General features: G+C 39.2%; 1 protein-coding gene across 2 annotated transcripts in view; it reads left to right on the top strand.

The window, feature by feature from the left end:
* The first annotated feature begins 6,973 nt into the window (after nt 1–6,973).
* PRKX (protein kinase X-linked) overlaps nt 6,974–20,680 on the top strand; it is a 60,795-nt gene continuing 47,088 nt past the window's right edge. Inside the window, exon 1 of one of the 2 annotated variants that reach the window (XM_032100579.1) lies at nt 6,974–7,352. In XM_032100579.1, the coding sequence (XP_031956470.1) occupies nt 7,169–7,352 (184 nt within the window). In that variant the 5' untranslated portion in view covers nt 6,974–7,168. The remainder of the gene's footprint in view (nt 7,353–20,680) is intronic. The other variant, XM_032100578.1, reaches the window with a different exon arrangement.

Genomic DNA, 20,680 nt, shown 5'->3' with positions numbered 1-20,680 from the left:
TCTATCTGCTTTAGCCCATGTTCCTGTAAGTATATTAATTGATAATAAAAGATAAAAGTATAAATTAGGCCAGCTTGAAGAGTTAAAGTGGTAAGCGTGACTTACAGAATGAATTTAGACTTTATAGTATTTTAATTACATTAAAAGCAGATTAAGAATATATTACTTCACAGCAGAAGACACAAGTTACAAATAATAAATACATAATTCATTTTGCTGAATTCAACTGATAATGTCCTTTCTTTTCACAATTCAATTCCAATTTTAAAGATGCAGCTATCATGCATGCAAGCATTTTGTCTTAAATGAAAAAAAATAACAAGACTTGCTTACATTTAGCCATGAATATAAATATCTATAGAACATCTCTGTATACTACTTGTAAAACTTTGGGGGCTGTGATTTCATCTTTGTTTTAGAGATAAACTGCAAAGACTTGAAAAGATTTGCCTAACCTTGGAGTAAATAAGGGTAAGATTTTGCTTAGCTGATTTTAAGTGCTACAGAGGTAAGAGAGAATGACAGTCTCATCCAGAATCGATCTGAGTTAAATCTAACTGCTTATTTCCTGATAGAGCTAGGCAAAGAAAGGAATCCAGAATACCATCTACCATCTGACAATCTAAATGAGGTGCCCATCTCTTTCCTCTGATTCTATGGCCAGTTTCAACACCATTGTGAAGTGATTTAGTCATGCAGAGCATAAAATCATTTAGGTTTGAAGAGATTTATGAATTAAGATACCTTTAAAAACTATTAATAGGAACCTCAACTGCAGCCATGTACATCTATGAAGTATTCAAAGTGCCAATTTTTTTTTCAAGGGTTAGTGCATGAAACAGCAAAGGCATAAGCAAAAGGAAGTGGTGGATAAAACTGAACCAGCTTGATAGAAATTCAGTCTGGCTCACAATTCCCCACAGCTGTAAGATTAGGGCACCAAATGCCCTAAAACCTTGTACATGGCAAGGGTTTGGGGAAGTGATTTGGCTAGAAACCCTAATAACTTTACTTAAATAAATCCCTGGGCTAATTCCTGAACTGGCTCACCAGGAAGCTACCTGAGTGTCAAAAGCAAAAGCAAGGGCGTGGGTGCTGATGCGAGAGAGGGAGGAGAACAACAGAATTGTGGCAGCCTAGATTTGGATCAGGTTAAAATGAACCACACCTGAAGCCCACATAAATTGTGACAGGGGGAAAATTTGATGCTAAATCAATGCAGATATGATGGACTCTGAGGCCTGGCAACATTCTCACTTTGATGCCCATGACTAGAGGAAGATTTTAGCTGTTTCTTTTTTCTCACCAAGTCCTTAGTCTTGGATATGAAGATAACAATATGAAATCAAATAAAATTTCAAAAATGTTGAAGTAAAAGATTTATTCTGTTCATGCATTAGATGTGCAGGTCTTAAAAAAAAAGACATACGCAATTTCACTTTAAAAGGCTTTTAACTATTCTAAATACAGGAGAAAAAATGTTTTGTTACAGAAATTCTACATTTATCTAACTTAGAACTCCTTGTGGAGATAGTTTAATTCCCTGAAGCTGGTAGCAACAGATAGGGTTTGTTATTCTGTTTGACTACCCTGAATGCTACAAAGTTGACATAATGAATGTCTTGCTATGAAAAACAACAACAACAAAAAAAAAATAAAGCTCAAACCAATTTACTCGTTTGTGGAATTTATTATTTTACACTAATTTTTGCAGAAAGGGGATAAAATTTGTAAAAATACACTATAGCTACATACCATAAATTGTATAAATAAATGTGAATTGAATTATATTTAATTTACACAGCTTTCACAGAATTCCACACAGCAATGTAGCTAACACGTCCTTTCATTGGCACAGTAAATATGAAGTGTTTGTGAAGTAGGAATGCACAGTCTGGGAGAACAGGTCCTAAACCAGCATGCAGTAACTTAAACAAGGGAGGCTAGAATGAGAGCTCTTCTCATATAATTAAGATCAAAAATTCTGGATATCTCATTTTCTGGGTGACTGCTGTAACCTGCACACTATCCTGAGTATTCAAAATGAGATATGCCAGTGCCGATGTACATAACTAGTTGCTGGGGAAAAGAATGAACAGAAAGATGTCCTAGTGCATTGCTACTTTATTCTATCTTTGAACTGAAGCAAATATCAGTACCTGACTTCAAAGAGCTTGTCCAGCACGCTGGTGTTTCAGGGTCTTCTCTCAGCTAACAGTGTTGCTAGAACATTTTTTTTTTGTAAAACATTGGCCACAACTTACTTTTGTGAGGGGAGCAGTTTTGCATATATACAAGATATACTTTCAGAATGCTTAACAGAACAAGTTCCTCAGCAAATGCAGGCAAAGCAACATCTTGTTTCCAGATCTCAATCTAGTTTTGGCAGAAGCTAGGCACAAACTTGCTCAGACTGGGCAGAAGTCTAGACACCCTAGTAACAGCATTTCCATGTTTGAACTGGCTACACCAATGCCTTTCTGAAGCAAGGAACCAACTCAGCAAGACTCATCAGAAACACGGTTTTGGATGTAGGCAACTCTGTTATACTCTTTGCGTTTAAATTCTCATTTGGATACAGCGACTATACTCATCATAATTTAAATGCTTTTTAAAAAACGTTAAACATAATCATATTCAAATAAAAGTGTGATAGTTGCTTTATGAGTGTGTAGATACATTCGCATGGTGTGTGATTGCTCATTATACAGATGGGCTTATTTCCATACTATGAAGGAACTGCTTCAGATGGGTGGAATAATTTCCCCCTTCCTTTGTCACAGGCTGGGATTTTTTGCACGAAAGGGTGCTGGTTTACATAATAGGGCTTGCCTGATCATGAACTTCTTTAGCAAAACAAAACAAATGAAAAACACATACCAGTACTAATTATCTTTACTAGTTATGCTTCCTCCTCAGAGCAGTCCCATGTTTTTAGGCACTGTATGTAGTGTGACTAAAGGAGATGATACGGAGCTATTTATTAGTAATAACCACCACTGAAGGACTTCTCCATTTCCTCCCTACAGGTTTGAACAGGTTCTCCAGCAAACTTGTAGTAGTAGTTTTACTATGATGGTGATGGTAAAGATATGCTTTAACAAGATTTATAAGGAAAATTATATATTTGCAGGGAAGACAGAAGGAGGCTTTCAGGTAGACAAAGACAAACCTGCTCAGACCACAGGAAAGGCTCTTTTGTCTGCAGTCATGGAGACATTTAAATGACTATTCCTTTCCCAGAGATCTAGGCGCTTAAATCATATTCCATTTACATGGAATGTGTACCACAATGTCCCCTCAAAATGACTGAGAAATGATCTATCAATTCAGTGATAGGTAGAAAGTTTGTTATCCTTTCCATTGGTTTAATATTGTTAACTAAAGGTTTCCGGGCAGAAAATAAAAAAACTACAAACAAACAAAAAGGAAGGAATGGGAGGAAAGTTAGTAATTTAGGACCCAAAGCAACATTTAAATACCAGTGTGGTTGTATGTGCTAAGTTTGGCAAATGTTCATATGTGAAAGGTTGCAGGGGATAACCAAATTGACACCTGGAACTCTTTTGGTCCCTGAAAATTCTGATCTTACAAAGGAATATAAGTACACTGAACATTTTTTGCAGCTGAAATAGAAGAAGAATAAGCCCTAACTAAAATAATAACTTGAGAAAACTATTCAAACTACTGTTCTCTGTTTTTTTTTTTTTGTTTTTGTTGGTTTTTTTGGTTTTTTTTTTCCCCTAAATAAAATCTCTTTTAGAAAGGTTTTCACTGTCTTTGGAAAGAATCATCTCTAACATCTGGTATTTTTAAAGGAAAACAAAAATAGAACTAACCATTGGTGTAAGCACCTGTAAGGTAAAGGAATGGAAACATAAAGGCGGTAAACTATTTTAAGATAAAGGAACCTGGGTGTAAGCACCTAATGCATGTGTGGGGAAAGTGAAAAAGCTGAGAACTATGAATTATCAAGAGCAAGCGAAAGGCCAAGATTATTCAAAAAGTGCCTGTGACCAAAAGTTCACATTTTAAGTTGAAATAAGAGCAAAAAAGAAAGAGAAAAGGAGTACCGGGCTGCAGGCTTGCCTATGAATTGTGTCCAAATCGGACAAGAAACTATGCTTCATATCCACTATTGCAATCCAGTGGGCAGCTCTACCTGCACTTGCAATTCATGAAGTTAGGAGTTTTGATTCTCATCCTCACTGTTGGGGTCCCTCCCCCTGCCATGGGGTCCTGGGAGAGAGGCCCTGAGGGGAGGCACGGTGTTTCCCTGCCCCTGGTCAGCCTCATTTCCCATTGGTTGGTTTGTGCTCCCTGTGCGGGCAAGGACCCTCGGGTCCCATGATTGCCTCAGTTCCTCGGCAGATCCCGGCCATGCGGCTGGAGAAATAAACATCTCTCTGAAACATCTATCAAGAATCGGTCCATGTATATTTCTTTCCACGGGCCTCATTGATTGATACGCGTATTGCAGTATCCCCACTGTAACACCTCACTGTATGTAGAAAGAATATTTTCTTTCCCTGAAGTACTGTGAATAATAATCACTATCTGCAAGATAAATTCTAAGTGGGTTATACAGAGGTGGCAAAGCACACTAATAATATGTTGATATTCTAAATATAAACATTGCAATTATATTGCCACAACTACAACTGGCAAATGCCTTGGACACAAAGGAAGGAAGCAAACTTTAATCTTAAGAACAAACACTGCATCAAATGGAGCTAATCCTGTGCTTAGGAACCTTGCCGATCACAACTCTTTTAAATGTGTGCTATCATACAGGCCACCAACTGTTGAAGCATGTCAGTAGGAGGCTCTTTAAAAGAAAGTTTTATCGTCTTGGATGCAAGTATTTTAAACATTAAGTAAAATTTGTAGCATAAATGGAAATACCAGTTGAAGATAATCAACACCTTATGTAAAGTACTTTACGTCCTTTTTAACATCTGAGCAGTGAAAGATTTCTTAGTTTTTATTGAAAAGGAAAGGTTTCAGGAAGACCAAATATCAATTTTCTTGGGTAGACTGAAGTTAAGGTACTCTCTCTTTCAAATAATTATCACAATCAGCTTGTATCTTTTTTCTCAATTTGCAATTCTTTGGCTAAAAAAACGAAGTTACATTTTTATACACACTGAGATTTCTTCAAAGTTTTAATGTTTATTTTTCAAACTGCTATCTTAAACAACATTTTCAGTTATTGTTGAAAGAGCTTTGTTGGTTTGCGTACCTTTTTATCAAACAGGAATTAAATTTACAGCTTGCCAAGACATTTCCAATTTACAGTTTAAGGAATCTTTAAAATACATCATTCAAGGCCTAAATCACGGTAAATCTGGTATACAATGTACAAAACATAGTCACAGAATAGGTAAGGTTGGAAAGGACTACAGTGGGTCACCTGGTTCAACCTCCCTGCTCAAGCAGGGTCATTCCAGAGGACATTGCACAGAATTGCATCCAGATGGTTTTTGAATCTCTCCAGTGAGGGAGACTCCACAACCTCTCTGGGCAGCCTGTTCTGGTGCTCAGTCAACCTCACAGTGAAGAAGCACAAAGGGAAGTAAAGCAGTAAAGTAGTAAAGGAAGTAAAGTAGCAAAGCAAAAATAGAAATGCAAAACTTGCATTCCAAACAGTTTACAAATAAAATTCGAAATTTTGGAGCAGAAGCGATATCATCCTCCTTGACTGGTGACTTCACAGGCTGACAGGAAGCAGAGATGACCTAACGCTTTTCCAAATTATTCATAACTCTTCATGTCAACAAGCTAAAAGTGCATGTTATATCCTCTGATATTACGACGATAAATTGCACTCTAAGGATGCCTTAAATTTCAGGATAAATGTACATAAATTTTTAATTCTTATAAACAATTTATATATTTGTACTCATTTTTTGTATACGCACAATTATTCCTCATTATTATTGAACCTACTCCACACAAAAAAGAATAAGCCTTTAATTCTCATGATGTCACATTTAATAAAAAGGAGATGCCAAACGCCACCTGTGTGACTTGATTTACGCATCAGCTTTGCAGATATCCTGCTCACTAGAGCATAGGGTAGGAGCTGTGAACAGGGTAAAACTGGGCCAGACCTAGGCATGAAAAAAATTAGGATCTCATTCCCAATTTTGATGCGTACGCTTTACCGTGACTTGGTTCACACACCAATTTGCCCTGTCTTCTAGCATAATCGTCAACAGCTTCTTGGCTGCTCTGGACGGAGCTATATTCGGTACTCCACTGCTGCTGCTGCATGAGGCGGGTGCCTCCTTGCCTCGGCCGAGCGCAGCCCAGCACTCCCGCCAGCCACCCTCAGCCACACGAATACCCTGCGGGCTGGAGCAGGGGACGCGGACGGCCTGTGGACGGTGCGGAAGCCACACCTGCTTGGAAACGGGGTGTAAAATAAGGCGTGGCAAATCCTTTGGGACGTGCGGGGGGAGCTACTCGAACAGGCGCTCCCACGCGAGGGGAACGACCGGCTCTTCGCAGGGCTGTTATTGTGCAGCCGAGGGGGGCCCGGCTGCCACTTCGCAAGGGCTCTACCGCTCATTTTTAACTTTCTGCGGGGAGCGACGGGACCGTCCCAAGCGCCCCTGCAGCACTGAGGGAGCGCGGGGCAGGCGCGGCAGGCGCCGGCACTCCCCTCCACCCCCTTCCCCGCAGCCCCGCCGCGCTGCCCCTCGGGCGGGACGCAGGGTGGGAAAGGACGAGCAGAGAGCACCGGGGCTGTCACAAGGTCCCGGGCCGTGCCCGCGGCGGGGTGCGAGGGCTACGCTCCCGCTGTGTGGCGGGGCCGCGCTTCCCCCGGCCCCTCCCCGCCCCGCCAGCCCTCAGCGGGACGGTGCCGCAGCGGCAGCGGCAAACCCCGCCCTCCGCCCCGCGTGTGGCGCGGCTGGGCGCACCCTCGCCATTGTCTGCGCGGCGGTCCTTGCCTGCTGCGGGCACCGGCGGGCGGCGCGGCGGCTGCGGCCGCGATGCTGAAGGGCTGCGCGCCCCCTCAGAGGCGGCAGCGGGCTCCAACCCTGGGGAGCAGCCACCCCGCCTGCTGAAGACTGAAACTTTGCGTCCCCGCCGCTCCCTCTCCTCCCCCTTCCTCTCGCCCTTCTCCATGCGCTGAGCGGCCGCGGGGCGCCTGCTCGGCCCCATGGACGCCTTCAGCGCTGCCAAGGCCAAAATGGGAGCGAAGAGCGGCGGCGAGGCGGCGGCGGCGGGAGTGGCCGCGCCTCAGCCCGCCGTGCCGGCCCCCAGCCCCGCCGGTCCCGGCTCGCCCGCCGCACTCGAGCCCGTTTCCTACAAGCTGGAGGACCTGGAGACCCTGGCCACCGTGGGTGAGTGCGGGAAGGAGGGGAACAAAGGAGCTGCCGAGGTGCCTATGACCGTGCCCGGCGGGAGGTGGTGCCCCAATAGCCAGCGGCCCCCTTCCCCAGCGCCCTCTTTTTTTGTGTTTTTTTCTCTCCGCCTCCCCGCTCCGCTTCCCCGTCCCCGCTCCCTTTTCTCCCGCCGCGCCACCGCTGGCCGGTGTGAGGGCAGCTGGGGGTGGCTGTAGGTGGCTGTGGGAGGCGGAGGAGGAGGAGGACGCGCCGCAGCCTCGGCGCGGTTCGGGAGCCGCGCTGCGGGGCTGTGGGCATTGTATGGCCCCGGTGCTGCCATGTCGTTGGCTCTGGCTGCGGGATCTGCGGTAGAGCAAGCCTGTACCCGGACCTGGGCTTAGCTTGTCTGTGAGATGAGTACTGCCACTGCTGAAGCTAAAAGACCTTTTGGTATAAAACCTCGTTTATCTGGTTTAACTTCATTTACCTGCATCATGAGTAAAAATTCATCATATAAATTAGTTGCCGGGCCAGGAAGAGATCAGACAGGTTAGCCGAATGCAGCTGAGCATATGTCAAACCCGCGTCATGCTGTTACCCTGAATATTGATACAAAGATGCTTTGCGTGTGTAGAATTTTGGTAGAAGGTTTTCGCACCTGGTTTAAAAGCTTTTATGTTCAACTACATGGAAGTTTTATTCACTTCTTCATTACAGGACTGTGAAATCATTATGGATAGATTTACTCCAGTAAATAATGTGATGCAAATCTTAATTTCCCCTAAGCTCTCTTCAGCCAAAAAGGTATGATAGAAACCCTTTATTAGTGAAGTTGATGGCTTTAAAAATTGAATTGGAAAGGCCCAAGAGTGTTGTTATCAGTGAATAACACATTATCTTCTCTTGAAGTGCGCTGTGTTTTGAGATAATATTCCAGTTTGAAACGTGGGCAGACATTTTACTGATAAATTATTTGAGATTATTAAGAGACTTCTTGAAAGGGTTGTGATGGTTTTTTTCCTCCAGAAGTGGTTGATTTTCTTCATTACATCATGACCATGTGGATACAGTAGTCATCACTTAAGGATGAAGTTACAGATTAAGACTTCAAATGAAATACAGATTGCAGAAAAACAGTAATTTTGAAAGAAGACATAGTACTCATGAAAATATTCCTGAGGCCAGTGAAGAAATGTGGAAATAATCCTGGTGTCAACTTTATACTGTATACCTTTTTTAGAGTGTTCTTTAAGATGCTCTTTAGAGGCTATGGAAAGGGAAAATTGTGATTCCACAGGATTTAAAGAGAGGCTTAAAGTGAGACTGCCTGTTATGAAGTTACAAAGAAGGAAATAAAAGGTAAAAGGAGGAGATAGCTGCCTGTCAAGGCACTGACAGAATACATAGTCTCCCTTCATTCTCTGACTTCCCCAGCTTGATTTTTTTCTTTTCTTTTTTCTGTAATAGCTTTGTCTGAAAAGATGACCATTCTTTGCATCTCTTTTGAACTGTGTCATTAGTCGTTTTATAGAGAGAGTAAAGACAAAATGCAAAACTGGAAAGGAATGAAACTGCACAAGGCCTTACCTTGTCAAAGAAACTGAGCTGGCTTGTTGTAAGTTGATTGAAAAATGAATTTAAGATATACCTTTGTGCTTCAGTAGAAGTCTGTGAGAGGGTCTTGCTCCTGACCAGGAAGCAATATAGCAGCCTCAAAGCGATATTGAAACTGAGCACGTGAATACCTGCTCTGAGTGGCCGAGTTTATAAACGATGCAGTGCCCTGCTAATGCTTCTGTAGTGCATCTGGGATCTGAGTCAGTAAGTCTGTGTGAGGTTGCACTGCTCTGTGTGCACCTACTAACATGCTGCATTGGAGTCCTGATTTAAATGGGCTGCAGGTTAAATCAAATAAAGCAAAATACTGCAGGGTAGTAGAGTAGATGTGTAGTTTAGCCTGAGAAACTTTTTTGCTTGGCTTAAGTTTTTAAATTCAGTTAGTTAAGTAAACTGTAGATTTATATCACATGTACTGAAAGAGTATATCTAGAGTTGTTTTTACCAGTGGTTTAAGTCTGTATTACCTTATCCACCATTTTGATCTCCCTGCACAAATAGATGGGATTAATGTCATCAGTTTCACTACAGCAATTTAGAGTTGTCCGCAGTTTGACTGCTTTGGTAAGGATAACTGTTTTCTTTGTGCTGATGTTCTTGAAGGCTGTGTGCTCTGAGATAATTGGAGATGGGAGGGGAAATACCCAAAAATTACATAACAGGAAGTTCTGGTATCTCATTTATTAGAATCATTGCTTGTAGGTATACCCAGGCTTAGAAATAGTTATGGCTGTGGAAGCTATCAACTTGAGAAAGTGTCAGAATAGGGAGGTGAGTTCCATGTTCTTGCAGCTGTTTATGAGTAATATTTAAGGTAACAGAGTATGTTGGTGTCTGTGAGATTGTAGTCATCCATGACTTTATCCAGCTTCTCTCTGAGGATGCAATAAAATCCATGTAAAAAAACCCAACAGTTGAATACCTGCTTTGAATATAGCAACTACTGTTTTAAGTATCCTTCATAGTCTCAGAGAATTAAAATCTCTCTGTTAACCTGGCTGCCATAATGCAGGCTGGATTGCATGGGTTTTCTGTGATTTCTGCTGTGCCTGGTTTAGCAAAGAACTTATTGTGAAGGTGGGAAGGGCAAAAGGGAAGTACAGTTTAGCATAACGATTCAGGGGACATTTGTCTCCCCCAAACATCTCAGGACTCAACTTTTGTTGGTTGTTTGTGGGCCCTTTGTTAAAAGGCAATTGGAGCAGAGTCTGGATTTGCTTTGAAGTGGACTTCCTTAATGCTTAGTTGATAAAGTGGAGTCATGGCTTTGGGGAGGGCACAAGACTGGGGCACATACTGATTTCTGGCACTAAGAGAAGTTAAACAGGAAAAATATTTCTTTAAGGGTACTTCCTGAGGGGTTGAAAATGTGTCTTTGAACCTTTGAAGTGTATGGGTTTTTTAACTAGTCTTTTTATATGAAAGTTGAACACTCTTGCTCTGGAGCTGTTGAAGGTGCCTGGTTGTCCTCCTGGTTGTTTTGAATTAATTTTCCTTTCAAAAGAGGTCGAAATACAAATGTTTGCTCAGCACACTCAGAAACTGCTGTTCAGGCCAGGCTGAAATACTCTGTGAATCTCAGTGAATTTACATGCTCAACTGTGCCAAGATTGAGTTAGTTCTGTGCTGTGCAGAAGCAAAAATTTATATGCCGTGACCACCATGTTCATTGAAAGTTCATGGGCCATGCTTATCTGAACTCATTTCAAACTTCTTGTTGGTCTGGTCAGTGAAAGAGGGAGATTCTGAACACTAGTGGCATAGTTTGTGAATCATCCTTGGTTTTGTTGAGCATTTAATATGGGCAACCTTCCTGCTCCAGAAGCCAGAGTGCCTGCAGTTGGACACCTGACACGTATCGTGAAATGGAGATGCTAAATTTTTAATTATGCCATAATGAAAAAGTAATTCAGGTAAGCTAGAATAAGTAATACAGGAAAACCAGAAGGTACTTCTTCACTTTTGAGTAGGTGAAGGTGGGAGAAGTGTTACATTCCCAATTGAAATGCATGGTAATAGGAAAGGTAGAAGGAAGAGAACCAGGAGGAGAAAGATGACAAATTTTTTCTTGCCCTCTCTCCTCTGAGATCTGTTTCTTGCCCACTTTTCAAAGTGCAATGAATTCCATAGCAGGCTTTGTAAATATAAATTTGGGTTTGTGAATCTGTTCAATTGATTGAAATGTTTTAATAAGAGCATTTTTATGCAAAAAGATTCTTTTAAACTACTGTTCCCATGAAGTGCTTTACACTAAACAAATGCAGAATAAAAAATTGGGCATACCAGTGTTTTCATTTTTATGCGCATGGGAAAATTTTAAAAAGCTCATGGGAAAAATGAGGTGCTATGTATTTTAAAATGCTTAATTTCTCTATGTTCACACACATAATATGTTAGCCAAATACATTTCAAGTGGCATTGTATCAGCAGGACAGTAGGTGCACAGCTGTAGTCTAATGCCAGAGTATTGTCTAAGTAAGAAATTGTGCCCCAGAGTAGCCAAGTTCTTTACAAGAAAAGAACACTTGTGTCTTTTTTCCTTTTCCTGGAGGCTTAAATTAGTTCAGTTTCTTACCACGTGTTATTTTTGTTTCACTACCAAAGTTGTCACCTATTTTAAATTTTCTAAGGGATATATTAGCATTTTTTCCCTGTTTTGTCACCTTTTCTTGATACTGAGATGATAAATAATAATCCATGATTTTACTTGGCAATGTTCTTAAATACCACAGGTTTTGAAAGAAAACATGGTCTGAATGTTGTGACTGTAGTGGTGACCTGAATTCACCATTACGTTTGAATGTCTTTGAGACTTCAGTCATAAGGCTAAATGACTTGGATTTTGGTTTCACTCTCTGTATTTCTTACTTCATTTTTCCCTCCCACAAAATAACACTTGTCCCAAAATAAATCATTATTGTTATAGCTGGTGTTGTAGAGAGAAATGACCAGGTGTGACTCAGCTTTCTTCTCTTGCTTTTTCTGTCATCCACTGCTGAGGTGAATTTCAATACCATAGTGTTTATTGTGGATTACGCAGCAACAGGTCCCTTCCCATAAGTTTCTTGTTCTCTTTAGGCTGGAAGAAAATGGATTGAAACAAGTATTCTCTTTTATCTTTCAGAGGGGTCAGAAAAGTGAGAGTGTATGGAAGAAGTCTGAACATGTGAAAATTGAAAGTTCACATTTCTGTTTTTCTATCTTCAGTGTTTAAAATCAGTCTTGAGGTAAATGGTTAGTGTTTGCCTGTCACCTGTTTCTTTTATCTGAATCTAGTTTAGATATTTAATTGATTGCAGAAAGAAATTCAGCATTCTTTTTCTGATGTTGTGAATTTGACTGTGTGTTATAGAACAGGCTTCGACATTCGAATACACTTCTTGAAGATAAGTAATTTGTTAAGTCCTATAAATAGCACAGAGATGCCCAGAAGTGCCTTTTGCAATGCAAATAATCGAATAATCTGGAACCCAGCTACTACTAATATTTCAGAAGTAAGAAGCATGCAAAACTCACCCACAAAACTAAAAGCACATAACACTGTACCTTTCCCCTGCCAAGTTTGTGCTTAAATAAAACTAATGTACCAGGTGAAAATACTTCGGAAAAATTCCTCTGTTAAGTGTTGTGTCTCAGCCCAAACTGAAGAAGATAAGAAACCTGAAGAGATACATATATTTTAACTATTTTTTTTTCTTTTTTCTTCTTCAGTGGGAAGAAACAGGAACTTTAAAGTACTAGGGGTTGAGAAAGCATGTAGGCTCGTAGGACTTGACTCAATTTTTTCTGTGTTTAGGTTCCTGACTTTGTACGTCTGGACTGTTTGTAGTGGACAGGGAGAGCAGCCTTTTGGAATGAATGCCTTTATATTTGGGCTTTCATATAATGAAAACTTAGTGAAACAAATCCCTTCCTAAAGTGTGTTTAATCGTGGTTTGGTCCACTTTTAAGGGTGATAGGCAGTATAACTGAAGAAAAAAAAACCAAGTGTGGTGGAATTTATATACCACTTTTGTTTATTATGAGAGACATAGATGTGTATACAGCAATGAAGAGTGAATTTTTGTAAAGTAACAGATGGGAACTTGTGTTTACCTTCCAAGGTTTTGTCTGGGCATAAGCTCTTTTTAACCAAATTATTTAGCTTAGTATAGTTCCCTTACTGTTGACACTTACCAGTGTAAAACATTTTCAGTATTAGCTTTTACTACTGAGGAGTAATTTAACATGTTATCTTTTCTTGGGAAAGCATCCTTTTATCTCTGCAACGTTTTAGAGCATTTTTTAGTAGCTTGAAATTGGTACAGTAAAATTTTGCTGGGTACTGTGTGGTAGTGTGCACCTGGGATATTTAGGTGTTAGAGTAGAGCAATTTTCAAAATAAGACTGTTTCTACTTTCCCATAGGAAGACTTGTCTTTCAAATGACTGAACAAGTGTTGGTTTCGTTCTTTAAAAAATAAAGAAGGGAGAGGTATATGATACAACATTCTTTGCTAAGAATGTTCACTTTGTGCACCGGACTGCTTGTACTTCATATTAGAGCACTGGTTCAGTTTTTCGTATAAAATACAGGGATTTTTTATCCTTATTTTTAATACTGGAGTGGATCAAAGATGGCAATCTGTAGGATTTGGTCATGAAAACTTTTCATTTGTCTATCCTTTTTCTTCTGGTCAGTTTCTTCACTCACATCCAAGCTTGAAGCAGTTGCTAGCTGGTCCGTTAATTGATTGACAGTAACTTTTGTGTAAATGTGTTGTTGTTTTTCTCCAGGGAATCAGTTGGTCTGCTTTATGTTTCAAATCAGACTAATTGTGTATGTGTGTGTGTTATTTATTTATTGATAACTGAAGCACATTAAGTTCAATGAAGGAAGCATCCTTTTCATGTCACTGAACTGTGTGGTATAACCTATTTCTGTATGCTGCTGATGGTGGTGGAATGTTAGACTTTTCTGCTGGGTTGATCTGGTCAGTGGAACTGCTCCCGAAGTATCTGATTTTCTAGTCTTGTGACTGTCTATTTGGTGAGGAGAGTATTTCATAGCCCTTATGCCAACAAGCTATCATGTCTATATATCAAGAGATTAATTTTTATGTGAAATCTTTGTTCTTGTTTCTTTACCGGATATTTGGTTTGAATGTTACCTACAGCTTTCTCAATTGGATTATACATTATATACATAAATACACATATATATTTAAGTTTATACAAACTCATAAACTGTAAGTTTTACCATTCTGCAGCTTGATAGAGAAAGAGTGAGAATATGTAAGTCTTCTGCTCATTTTCTGTCAGCGTATTTGGACTTCTTAATGGCTATCACACTTACCAGATCTTTTTTCTACAAACGGTTCATACAGTACCTATAGCATGCAGGAGTGTTTTTAAATTTAATTTTTAAGCTAGGATTTTATTTTACTGCCTTAAAGGATTGGTTCTGAACTAATTTTTCATGGAAGATCATGTACCTGTTGCTAATTTGATTCTAATATGCAATTTGTATATTCTGGTGTAATTATTTATATTTTGTACTTATTGAAGTACTGGAGAAAGGGAACTCAAAACAGAAGAGCTATGTAGCATAAACAATTATTAGTAGTTGTAACCTGTAACTTAGGCATGTGTCGTTTTTTGTATGTAGTCTTGGTATTGTCTAAGGCATATTTTTAAAAGCACTAAAGCTAACAATGCAGTAAATTATTTTGCCTGGAAGATGCGATTATAGACCCTCTGACATTGTCTAATACAAGAGGAAATCAGGTGAAGGTGCCAAGGTGTGGGATTTTTTTTTTTTTTTTTTTTTTTTTTGGTTGGTTTTCTTGTTTGTTTGCTTCTTCTTTATGTGATTCTTACCAAGGAGGTAATGGCTGATTACCAAAATCCTATAAAGTGACAGTTTAAGGTGTCCACTATGCTGTGTTTTTTATGAGTTTTGGAATGGTTCTTTGCTAAAATGTAGCTTCATACAGAGTGTTCTTGGTATTTGTTAAAGTGTTGTTTTGTTTGTGTTGGTGAATATGATGACTTAGAGCAATTTGAAATATTAATAGTGATGACTCTGCCATTATTGTTGAAGGTGCAGGGTACTCTCTGGATGGAAACAAAATATCTAGTTAGTACTGCTTTTTATGCCTCTCAGGTATTGCTCCAGTCAGTAAATTAAATGCTCTGAAATGATTTAGGTAGTTGTTAAGAGAGCTATCCCTCTACAGACTCTTCCAAAAACAGGCTAAACTGGGTATAAGATTTTTACCTTGGCTGGTCTGCTAATGAGGATGCACTGTAATAGCTATATGGATGGCGAATGTAAAAATGAAGAGGCTGCTGGCTGACTGTGTTCATATTGAACTTCTGGGTGCTATAATAGCAGACTACTCATGCCACCTGCCCCTAAACTGATCACAGACTTCTAGCCTCAGACCTCTTCCCTCCCAGCTTGGAGTGGCTTCCTACAGCTCATGGGTGCAGGAGATGATAGCCTGTAAAGTTTTAATTTGCATGGCTTGCCAAAAATAACTTCAGAGTATGCATTGTAAAATTTTAGTTTGTTGCCAGGAAGATTAGTGGGTAATTTGTTGTCTGTCGCTGGAGAACAAACAATGAGGACAATGCTGGTCAGTCTGTTTCTAAACTGGGATTTTTGTCCCCTCTTTATGAAAAATTTTTGGGTTGCATGTCAGTATGTTGAGTTCGTGTTCTGAGGCCATTAAATGCTCCCTGACTTTTGTGACTTTCAAAGGCCTATAAAAACTTTGGCACTATGTCTTTATTTAGGCCAGCCAGTTGTCACACTCAGAAATGGTGAATTTAGAATTTATGGTGAAGTAGCAACATTTTTCTTCCTCCTTGTATAGTAATTGACACAGTTCAGTTCCCATATTTGTAGAAATTGCTCATTCTTTTATGTATTTGGAAATAATGGAATTTGGCTTACAATAAATTTAAAAAACATTCCTAAATTTTTCCCAGTATTGCACCTTAATTCAAATTACTCTGTTTGAAAGCTTTTGTACATCTCTTCTAGAGTTTTTACAGTGAGTAGCAGTGGTTCCTTGGATCTGTTCATGGAAAATTTTTCTTGATTAAAGTTGGGTTTGTTTTGTTTTGTTTTTTTCTGCTACAAATGCCAGCTGGGAAGAAGCTGTGAGAAAGACAGTGTGTTCTACAAGACAGAGCCATTAGACGGAAAACAAAAGTAACTGAGAAGAATCTGAAAAAAAAGAGTTAACAGTTAATGCAAAATGTTTTCAAAAACATGAAAATATATTTCTTCTGGGGGGGAAAAAAAGGATATTTTTTAAAATTTTTTTTTTCATTTCAGTTTTACACATTCGTTCAGTTTTATACAATGATCACTTGAAAAGTATATACAAATTGGGGCACATCCAATCCTGATGCTGTAAAGCTTGTGACAGCTATCTATGTTAAGTATGTAATAAAATAAACTATATTCTTTGTTCTAATAAGTAAGGAGTTTCTAGGTTTATCTCAACTTTTTATCTGCAACACTTGACTTACTGTAAGATAAAAGATTTATTTTGGTGGCAGTGGTGATAATTTTTTGCTGTCTTGGCTCTTAGGCAGGCCTAAATTTTTCGGTGCTCCTAGATTATTGTTGGTTGTGGATTAGGCAGAGTACTGACTGGTTTGTTTGATGTGGGATAATTCTGTGAAAACAATTCTTTTAAAATTATTTTGAACATGAAATACGTATGTGTGCAAGTGATGTTTCTTATCGGTGAATTCTTGATCTGTTGAGAAGAGCTTAAAATAGACGCTAATCGTAAGTAGAGAAGCAACACTGTGAAATGATAAATGAGGAAGACAGCTGGTTTTATGACTAATTAACTGGTGTCTCAGCAAGCAGTCTTTCTTTTTTTGTTAGTCCTGACAGGTTGGCAGGTAAACCCAGCTAACTTAAAGCTAAAGCAGGCATTGGTTTCACAGTTATTTATTTCATAGTTTAGTGTATGCCTATTTCACATTGCTTTAAGAGTTTCCTGTGAGTGTACCAGGGTGATAAAAGCCTGCAGTATAGATAAGTTTGTCTTTGAATCCAGGTCTTAATTGCAAGTGAAATGCTTTGGCGTAGTATTTGGAGACGAGGACGTACACCTCTGTGTCAAATATTCTTTTTGAATTTTGCTGACTTTGTGTGGTTGCTATTTGCATTTCAAAAAAGAGGGTTCCTGGTGAAATGAGGACCTACTAAAGTAAATACATAGTAAGAGAAGGCTGGCAGGCAATGGAGATAAATGCATAGGTGAGGCTATGTCTTTGGTATGGAATGTTGGAGTTCCTACTAAAAGTGGTGTTGGAAAAAAAAGGTAGGATGAGGGGGCTTAATGCTGTTTTGAGACACTTCCATTTTGTTTAGGTGGGTTTGTATTTCTGGTGTAATTGTTTCTTTTCAGTGCAAAACTGGTAGAACTGAGTGAAAGTGTAACTAGGAGCACAGTTGGGTGTTCTATATGACTGCAAGTGAAGAAACTGATGTCATTAGTTCTTGATTCGGTAAGTGTAACTGAATTTGTAGTTTTTGCTTGGTAATACTGGGTGCGCAATGTCATCTATTCACGTGGAAATAAGTCAGCTATGGTGCTTTTTTAATGGGTTCTCTGATATGCTCAAGTTGGGCACTCCTGCATGAAATATGTCTGGTTTATGTCCTGTAATAAAATATATTAATAAACCTCTCTCTAATCTTTGTATGTTTTGGCATTTAAAATATTTGGGCAAGGGGGAAAAAATCTTCTATTAGCAGCTGGGTGTAATAGCTATGGAGAGATTCAGCACTCCAGATCCTCCCATGATAGTTGAGATTTCTAGTCCGATTGGCTTTCATTTTTGATAGAAATGTTAAGAGCTGCATTGTTTGAGAACAAACACAACTTTGTTGCTTGGCCTCCTTTGCTTCTCTGAAATATGATTCTTGATTGTAGTAATAGGACAGAAAAAAAAAAAGTCATCTAGAAATGCAAGGCCACTTGGGGGAAGGGGGAGCAAAGAGAAGGAGAAAAGCCATACTGGGTTTGATCACTTTGCTCTGGAGAGCCTTCCACAGTACAGTTGTTATGTTTTATAAGCAAGACAAATCCTTTTTTTTTGGGGGGGGGGCAGGGTGGGGTGGAGACTATTGAATAATTTACCGTAAAGTACAGTCATCTCTAAGTAGTTTTGCATGTCATACACAGATCTCATTTTAAAGACTGAAAGTAAACTTGACTGAAAGGGCCACTATAGTGAAAACAGGTGCTTAGGGACTCTTTAAACATTGATTATACTTAGCTTGTCTACTGGCATGTCCCACAAAGGCTAACATCTAGTTTTTATGTCAAGAAGTATGAAATTTTATTAGTTGTTGGCACAGCTTTCGTCTGGTACCTTGTGAGGAGGTGTATTTTGTGTAGTGCAGTGCTGGTTTCTTCTTCCATCAGTGATGTAGGAGGACCTCATGTATATGAAACAATAATTTCATCAGTCTCTGTCCTGTCTTCTGAGACTGTTACTTGTTCCTAGGAAATCTGCAAGCATCTGAAACAAGCTTCAGTAGCAGTAAATACCTAATATGCCTGATAATTTTTCTTGTTTGGCTATTTCATCTGTCTTCAAGGAAGAAGTACACCTTTTGGCTTTTCTACTGAAAACTTAACATGCTTCACCTTTTTACAAAAGTGTTCATGGATAATAGTATAATAACAATCAGGTTACCCATAGCTTTCAGTTACAACTGATTTGAATTAAATACGAGCTGATGAGCAGGCCCAGATAGATTGGTTTTGTGTTTATTTCTGATCCTTAAATCTGTCCCTGCCTTCTAATTTTAGCAGCTTTGAGCTTGTGTACTATTCCTTTAAATGTAAATCTTGAATTATAAATGATATTGAACTGTTTTTTCTTTAAATTGAATATGAATTAAAATACATTTCTGTTGAGCTGTGTGCTGTGTCGGGTATAATATTGAGTGACAGCAATGATGTTTCAATTTTGGAGAAACAGTCTGCAAAGGGCAAATCAAGTACTCTTGGTGTGTGAACTATAGCTCATGAATTCAGTTAGCTGTAATTTTATCTATCCTATCAAAGTGGTGTTGAATTTGCTCTTCATTACTTCCTTTAATTTAAGTATAAGGTTTTTTTTTTAAGTATATCAGACTAGGTTCAGGTAATTCTGAGGTTGTATGTGGTGAGAGAATTGTAGAGTAGAAGTAAGAAGCAACTATGGCAGTAAACAACAAAATAAATTAAGCTGAGTTTGGATAAATGGATGCATGTGTATAGATGTGTTATATACTGATATCTCTACTTATGTAAGTATATGTTGCTAAGAAATTTGATGTATGATGAAGACATACATAGGATAGCAGAGTGAAATAACAGAAAATCTGAAAGAAAAAGTTGATTCTTACAAAAAAAAGTGAACTCGATTTTGTTTTCAAGATTTGAGTATTCATTAAATCAGAGGATGCTTTGAAATGGTTGAAAAGGACCTAAAAGATGATCTAGTTCCAACCTCTCTGCTGTGCGCAGGGTCACCTTCCACTAGGTTGCTCAAAGCCCCATCCAACCTGGCCTTGAACACTTCCAAGGGATGAGGTGTCCAGAATTTCTCTAGGCAACCTGAGTAATCTAACCTAACATCTGGCTTAAACCTACCTTCTTTCAGTTCGAAGCCATTCTTCTTTGTCCTGTCACTATCTGCCCATGTGAAAAGTAGCTATTTTGTTTTGGTTTTGTTTTTTTTAGCCCTCATTAACTGCTGGAAAGCCTCAGTAAGGTCTCCCCTGAGCCTTTTCTCCAGGCTGAACAACCCAGCTTTCTCAGCCTTTTCTCAGCCTTTCTTCACAGGAGAGGTGCTCCAGCTTTCTCATGACCTTTGTGTTCCTCCTTTGGACCTGTTCTAACAGGGCTGTGTCTTTCTTGTGCTGAGAACTTGTACGCTGCTCAAGTGGGGTCTTACCAGAGTAGAGGAGCAGAATCCCCTCCCTTGACCTGCTCACCCACACTGGTTTTGATACAGCCCAGGATGTGGTTGACCTTCCAGGCGGCAAGTGTGTATTTCTTGTTAATAATTCCAAATCTGATAAATTCTTTATTATACATATATATTTACTCTTTAAATATACCTGTTCGGAGACAGCTAATAGTCATTGCAAATGAGATATATTCTATAACCTTGTACGTCAATCTTCCTTTTGCATGGGAAAAAATGCATTGTGTAGGGAGTTCACTTCTATCCTTGCTTGTTCATGACATATTGCATCTTTCCACCTCTCTTTTCAGATGTGTGAAATTTGCAAACTGTGTTTAGTACAAACTTTTTAAAAATAAATATTGGACCTCAGATGATGTTATGCTTAAAGAAGAACAAAAGGAAAGATTGTACAGAAACAGTGTCCAGTATAGAAATGCCATCAGGTATCAGCCAAAAAAGTCTATCCTTACTGTTGCAGAATTAATGATATTGTTACGATATATGCCTTAGCCTCTGAAACATACTCTAGTATTGACTCTTTTTCTCTTTTCTTGCAGACTTAAGTTTCTTATGAGTCATTTGGAAAATCAGGGTTGTTTAATGAAAGGAATTTACTTGTAGATTGTTTGGGTGTACTTTTTCATAAATTCTCAAATGTTCTCATCCTGGTCCATTTAAATAATGTCAATTATGTACAGTGTTCTATTTAAATTCTTATTTGTTGGCTTGGATGGGTTCCTTGGGCAAGAT

The sequence above is a fragment of the Corvus moneduloides genome, chromosome 2 (assembly GCF_009650955.1).
Source record: "Corvus moneduloides isolate bCorMon1 chromosome 2, bCorMon1.pri, whole genome shotgun sequence".
In the NCBI taxonomy this organism is placed as follows: domain Eukaryota; kingdom Metazoa; phylum Chordata; class Aves; order Passeriformes; family Corvidae; genus Corvus; species Corvus moneduloides.
This window is presented reverse-complemented; position numbering and strand designations above follow the sequence as displayed.